The 6881-nt window shown below is 63.7% G+C and overlaps 2 protein-coding genes across 2 annotated transcripts; one reads left to right on the top strand and one right to left on the bottom strand.

Moving 5' to 3' along the window:
- Nucleotides 1–1266: 1266 nt before the first annotated feature.
- Nucleotides 1267–1460, top strand: MNEG_10859 (hypothetical protein; the record flags this gene model as incomplete). The annotated part of the gene is made up of 1 exon (XM_014040670.1): nt 1267–1460. A coding segment is annotated over one exon (194 nt), but the record flags the coding sequence as incomplete, so codon positions are not given.
- A 2080-nt stretch (nt 1461–3540) lies between these two features.
- MNEG_10858 (hypothetical protein) lies at nt 3541–6523 on the bottom strand (the record flags this gene model as incomplete). Its single annotated transcript, XM_014040669.1, has 6 exons — nt 3541–4504; nt 4708–5003; nt 5161–5485; nt 5758–5834; nt 5971–6057; nt 6332–6523. The coding sequence occupies 6 exons, from the start codon at nt 6521–6523 to the stop codon at nt 3541–3543; spliced, it is 1941 nt and encodes a 646-aa protein (XP_013896123.1).
- Between the last annotated feature and the right edge of the window lie 358 nt (nt 6524–6881).

Below are 6881 nucleotides of genomic sequence, written 5' to 3'. Positions count from 1 at the left end.
CCCCAGAGCCCCACACGGACTACTTCCATGACGACGTCAACGCAGACCCCAGCACCGGTGGGCAGCGCGTCGCGACAGCATTGATGTACCTGTCAACCCCAGAAGAGGGCGGCGAGACGGTGTTCCCAGAGGCGGACAACCCCCAGGGCACCGGCGCGGCCAGCACCCCGGAGGCCGCCGCCGCTGCGGCGGCGGCACAGGCGGCGCGGTCTGGCTGCGCGTGGCGGGGCCTGGCGGTTCCGGCTGTCAGGGGGGACATGCTGCTGTTCTACTCCCTGAGGCCTGACGGCGAAGTTGACCACTCCAGCCAGCACGGCAGCTGCCCTACAACAAAGGGGGTGAGGGCTCTGGCCGTCTCGGGCGGCCGGTTGGCAACCGCACCTTTTCCTTTTTCACACAGTGTGCCCAGCACTGATGGCCCACACTGGGCTGCTCGGAAACACACACTGATGCCTGTCCCTTTATCTGACTGATCGCTGACGAGTTGCTGCGATCACATGCACGCACATACACACACAATTCTTAGCTGCTGACCTCAGCGATGCTCGTTTAGGGCTTGATGTTTTGCCAATGCTGACACTCCGCCAACCTTTGATCTCACCCACCCTGCGATGTTACCAATAGGAAAAGTGGAGTGCCACTATCTGGGTGCACACTGGGCTTTATCAGGACAGAGATGATGATGGGAAGCTCATACCGCGAAAAGACATACCCCCACAGCCCAGTTGCCACGACAGCAACGACATGTGCTCAGGTGCGTGCCGTTTTTTGCTGGTTTTGCACGTGGTTTTTGCAGTGGTGCAGATTGGCAGAACAGGCACCGTGCGTGGAGGCTGCCGGTGTGTCTGGAGGTTTCACACACCTTGCAGCGGGATGCATGCTCTTCTTGTCAGGGATCAGCCCTCACCACCCCTCAACCTGATGCCATGTGTGCCATCCTTGGCGCCGCGCCGCAGAGTGGGCCTACTTTAACGGTGCGAGGCTGGAGTCCCGGTGACCGCAAAGCGTCGCACGGCGGGGATGCCCTTGTTTTTTGCCCAGCTGCATGGCACATGGAATCCTGCTCTACAGCGTCGAGCTGGTGTCTCAACCGGCCTTGCCTCCACCTCGTGCTCACCCCGTGCCTCACATCACCAATGCATCATCTGACCCGTACATATCCCTGATTCTGCCCTCCCCACGTCCTCCCCAGCCTCAATCCCAACGTTGCGCCCCTGCTGACCACGCTCTCACCGCTACCCCTCCTCCCTCTACTCAACCCCTTAGAGTGCGCCAAGAACCCTGGTTATATGCTGGAGGGCTGCAGACTATCCTGCGGCATATGCAAGCCACAGGGATGGGACGAATACGGCTCAGCCGTTGAGGTGAAACCGCCGCCACCCGTGGAGGAGCTTAAAGCGGCAATCTTGGCCAGGTCAAAAGCGGAGGCCCAGGCCGGGGTGGCAGAGAAGCAGGAGTAAGGGCCTGAACATGCCCACTGTAGTGGCCCATTTGCGCTGTCATGGCAGGGCTGGAATAACTATGTTGCACAGTCAAGTCAGGAGACCGACGTGTGACAATCAACGCGCATTGTACAAAGAATGTATGTATTAAACTGTGAGTCCTGCCAGGAGGTATCATAAACAAGGGTACAGTAAGGGTCAACCGTGATTTTGATGAGGTGTTGCTGTGCGCTACACGCTGTGTGCTAATTCCACATCATGCCTTGGTCTTTGTAAGTCAAATACTGCCGTCAAACAGATTCTTATCCTGGCGGGACACCATCTTGTACTCAGCAGCCACTTTACAGACAGGCAAAACAAAGCAAAAGAGATTTGGCTGCATCCATGTGTGCCAGGCCACCTCCAAGGAGTGCAGGCAGCTGTATCGTCAAAGAGGCTGCAACATATCCCAGGGCATTGACAGCAAAGAAGAACATTGTGTTCCTAGGCAAATGCCAGGAGGATGTGCATCATCTCGTAGAATTGAACAAGTCGCGCAACCAGCCCTGCTGCGTACTCTTGAAAATCTAAATGTTCCCCGCGTCACAACCATGTGCCTTAAACAGCTGCCTCTCCCTCAAACTTACTGCTGCCACCACCCCCGCCTGCGTGATTGACACTCTGCCTGCTGCTGCACCAACAAATACCCTGCCTGCACCTTGGAACGGCTCCCAGCTGCACGGCACGTCAACTCATCAGCACCAAACACCCGCCCAAAACGCAACCGCAACAACGCAGCCAGCGCGCGCTGTGTGTGGAATGCGCTTCATGTGTCAATCACACCCTCAGCAAACGCCTGCCCTTGCGCGACCACTTCAAACATGCGGCGCTTGCGCGCCCCTGCGCGCTGAACGCGTTGCAGCGGCTCGAGTCCAGTTGTGGACTCCACCGCCGCTGCCGCCGCCACCGCCAGGCCCAGCTGGCTATTTCCATTGGAGCACCCGAGCGCAACATCTGCCGCTTGCAGCCCGGCACCCGGGAAGGTCTGGGTCGCTGACGCATTTGCAGGCGCGCTTTGGCCGCCAATCCTTGCCGGCTGCTGTACAGGGACCGGAAGCGCATGCAGGTTCTGCTGCTGCTGCTGCTGCTGCTGCTGCTGCTGCTGCTGCTGCTGCTGCTGCTGCTGATGCAGTGCCAGCCAGATCGCCTGCTGAATGCCAACAACAGCGGCGTCATCGTACCCAGTCGCGGGCGGGACGGCGTGACCCCACGCGGGCATGCTGCTGGGCGGCACCAGCGCTGCCTGGCGGGCGAAGCGCTCTGAGGTGGGCACAGGGAGACACAGAGAGGAGCTGGATACAGGGGGCCCACGGAGCGGGGTGTACGGTGACAGCCACTTTAGAGCCTGCACGGCTGCTGGTGCGCACACCGGGTTGGCGCCAGGCGACATGCCCGCCATGAGCCGCGTTTCAGTCAAGGTTTGCAACCCCGGGTATCTCACCTCCTTCCTTTCCTCCGCCTCGGACAACGCCGTTGGTGGGCCTGTCGCGGCCCTGCTGGCGCCGGTAGATGCCTATTTTGTTTGGAACGGGCAGGTTGTGCAAATGTGAAGCCTAAAAGCCCTCCAGACCAACCTTGCCGTTGGGCTGAGGGTGGGTCCAACATTGTTGTTACCGGTATGTGTTCTTGTCGTCAGCGGGCCGAGCCACTGCCGACATGGCCTGTACTGCTCAGAGAACATAATTCCGCCAGCACCTCCGCTGCATCAATGCCTCACCACATGCGTTGCAGAGCCTCACGGAGCTGTCGGTCGGGTGGCAGCGCCACAGGACACTGAGCTCGACACCGCAGTTGCCACTAAGGCGGGTGGGTGGGTGGGTGGTGTTGGGAAGAGGGGAGGGCGCAACCTTTGTTTCAGGTGAGCAGAGTGCAGCCATCGTTTGCGAGTCTATCAGAAATGGAAGTTGCTTGCCAGGGTCTGCGGTGCAGCGGCAAGCATTGATTGACGCCCATGTGTGTTTCGCAGTCACGGGAACGCACTCTACGCAGGGGGTGCACAGGTTTTGTGGAGCCCGCTTGGAGACAGCACTGGCCACCCTACCCCTGACCTCACCCCCCCTCACCAGGGCCCCTTGAGCGACGGCTTTGGCTCCTTGCTGTTGGGCCGCCCAGACCTGCGCCTCTCAGCGCTCCTGGGGGAATGCGGCAGCGCCTCCACGCTGCGGAGCGCCACATTCACAGCCCGGGCACTGTGTGGTGCTTCCATCTCGCGCTCCAGCTGCCCCACAGCTGCACCTGCCACAGCTGTGGCCCTGGCGGCACCCTCGGGGCCCGTGCGCATGAGCTCATCGCCATCGCTGCCCACGTCGCAGCTCCAGCCCCTGCTGCGGCCCCTCTGGCGCGCCGCCGCGCCGCCACCCCCGCTGCCCTCTGACCCTGGCACATAGTCCTCGTCGCTCTCGTCACCCCCGGCGCCGCCGCAGCGCCGCCTACCCTGAAGCTTGTGCTTCCGCCCGCGGTGCGCCGGCCGCAGGCCAGGACCGCTCGGTGCGCCGGGCGCGGCGGTGCCTGCGGTGGCGAGTGCGCCGCCGTAGAGGGGTCCGTCCGGGGTGGCGTCCCTTGACGTGTCGTCTGAGATCCTCAGGCCTGATGCTGCTGCACGCATCTGTGCCACCAGTGGAGAGCCGGAGTCGGCGGAAGACTGCAGGGACAGCCGGTGCGGCGCGCCGGCGGGCACGCGCAGCGCTGGCAGCTGGCCTTCGCCGACAGCTGCGGCCGCCAGAGTCAGGCCGCCGTTGGTGAGCAGGGTCGTTGAGGGCGAGGCGGCGCGGGACCCCGTGTCACCCCCTGCGCCGGCAGCGCCTGCAGGAGCCCCGCCCCAGCCGCTGGCATGGAACGCGCCCGCCGCAAACGGCAGAGGCACGGCGGCGTGCGGGTTGCGAGCGAACGTGACGCCGCTGCCCAGAAAGGTGCCGGCGCCGCGGTGGCCGGCGTCTGATTTGAGGGGCGATGGTGGCGGCGTGGTGTCTGAGCGCAGGCGCACGAGGCCCTGGGCCGCCAGCTCGGGCGTTGCGTCAGTGCTGCTGCGATGGCGTTGGGCAGTGTCCAGGTCAGATCGATTGCAGAATGGATGGGTGGGGCAGTCATCAGCACATGAGTAGGTTGTGTGAGCCCAGCTCTTCAATTCAGCCCGTTGAGCAAGGCTCGGATCAGCAAGGGCTGTGTGCCTGGGATACCAGGTGTTTCACGCGCCCTTCCCAGCTGTCCCTCCCCTTGCCCTTCCCACCTGTCCTGAGAGCACCGCGCCAGCAGGGCCGCAACAGCCCGGTGCGCCTCTGGGGACGCGATTTCTTCCTGGGCCTCATCCTGCCGCTGCCCGCCCCCCTGCTGCAGCTCCATGCCCAAGCGGCCAGCGCCAGACGGCAGCTGCGTGGGCTGATAATACAAGGCACAGTCGAAGCCCAGCTGCTGCGCTGCGCCGTCAATGCTGCCGTTGCCCGAGACCAGTGGTCCTCTGAGGGCCCCTACGGCCCAGTTGACCTCGTCGCCGCCGACAAAGCCCTCCTCCATGCGGCGAGCGGCCTAGTGTCAGGGTTAGGGGGGTCATGAGAGCAAGATGGGGGCCATGCCCGCAATCTGTATGCGGCGGCGCGCGATGGTGAAAAACTGTGCCACAAGTGCAAGGCTCAGTCAAGCTAGCTGGGCACACACAACAATAGGGGTCAGTACCTCTGCCCACCTTTGGGCGCCACGAGCGGCGGATGGGCGAGCCATCTGGCCCCAGCTCCGTTGCAGCCTGCTGCTCCCAACAGTCATCCTCCTCGCCTGCCCGCTGTCTGGGTTCCTGCACGCCCATGCCGCCGCCCAGTGGCGTGCCGTCCTCCTTCATCGCCTCGGGCCCCTCCTGCGGGTGCGGCAGCGGACCCTCGGCCAGGCCAGCGGCGGCGGCGGCCTCGAGGGTGCGTCGCTCCTCGTCAGCAGCCGCGCGGTCCCTGTCGAGGCGCTCCAGGTGCGCGCGTATCAGCTCTGCCGGGCGGTGGCTATTGTGCTTCTGCAGGTACATCCTGCGGCGAGGGGGCGGCGTTTGGGTTCAGGATGCGGAAAGGGACCATGATGAGGGCGGGAGGGCGGGCAGCACCACGGGGGGCTTTGCCACAGCGTGCGTATGTAGCATGCAGCAGGGGTGGGCGCACAGCTCAAAGGAGGGAGTGCGTGTGCCCGCCCACACAGCGCTGCAGCCATGGTAAGCAGTGTCTGGGGGTTATTCAAGCAGGGCAGGTCCTGCAGCTGCTCGCCATCCTCGGCGCCGCCCTCGAGCACCCCACCGGCGACTCACCCGCACGCGTTGCACAGCTGGAGCGCGGCCCCGTGCCGCCACACACGCGTGTGGCAGGTGCCACAGTTTCCACACATCTGCATCGCGCATGGGAAGGATACGAGAAATCAGAGTTCCCATGCTGCATCATAAAAAAACCCAGCACATCGTGACCACGCACACTGCAGTACCATGCCCTGCCACTGCTGCAAACGCAGCCTCAAGTGCCCTCACCTTGTCCGCGTGGCCAGCAGCCTCCAGCGCCACGTCTTCATCGCCCTCCTCTGCCTGGCCGCCGCTGGGATCCAGCGCAAGCAGGCCCTGAAGGGATGGAGGCATGGGTGCGCATGGGGAGACGGCGCCGTGGTTGGGCAGCGTCCCACTGGGTGCGCTGCGTTTCCTCTTGTGAGCTGCCATCAAGAGCAGGAGCTATTGCTTGCGTTCGACCCAGTGGCGTGAAGGCGGTGATGCCTTGAGCGAGCATTGATGATGTACAGCTGGAAGCCACTTGCAGCCCTGACGTGGAACCAGAGCCCTCACCGGCTCGCACGCAGAGACGCACTCCCACCCGACCCCCCCGGTCGCTCCCCCTCACCCGCCAGAGGCCCTGCAGAGGGGTGTCTACCAGGAAGGCAGCACCGAGGTCGATGGCATTGACCAGGGCCGGCGCCCCCACGGCCGCCACCAGCATGTGCGCCAGGTCAGCAGGGGCAGTGCGGCCGCGGTCGTGGGAGGACAGCGCAGCAACAACTCGATTCACTGCACTGTGCTTGGCCCCTGCGCGCATGGTGCACCGCGTTCGAAGGGTTGCAACACGAGCGTGCATCAAGATTTCCAGTCGAGTTGGAGACCGGCTACAAGCTCTGCACCCGGCGGGTCCCAGCTTCTGGGGCTCAACAGAATGCTAGACTAGTCCTCTTGTGCTGCAAGCCAGCCATCGCTTAGCCCTTGCCCGAGTTGACCTGCTTGACCAACTCCCGATCGTGCACACATCAATCACGCACCTGACAAGTAGAGCCTTCTCAGGAACCCCTCACGCCGCCAGCCGCCCACAAGGCTGGCGGGCTGAAACCCGCGAGCCCGCAGCTCGCATAGGCAGCGGCGCGCCCGTGTCGCCGGTGCAAATGCGGCTGCGCAGGCGGCCT

Source organism: Monoraphidium neglectum (assembly GCF_000611645.1).
Source record: "Monoraphidium neglectum strain SAG 48.87 unplaced genomic scaffold scaffold02488, whole genome shotgun sequence".
NCBI classification, from domain to species: domain Eukaryota; kingdom Viridiplantae; phylum Chlorophyta; class Chlorophyceae; order Sphaeropleales; family Selenastraceae; genus Monoraphidium; species Monoraphidium neglectum.
This window is presented reverse-complemented; position numbering and strand designations above follow the sequence as displayed.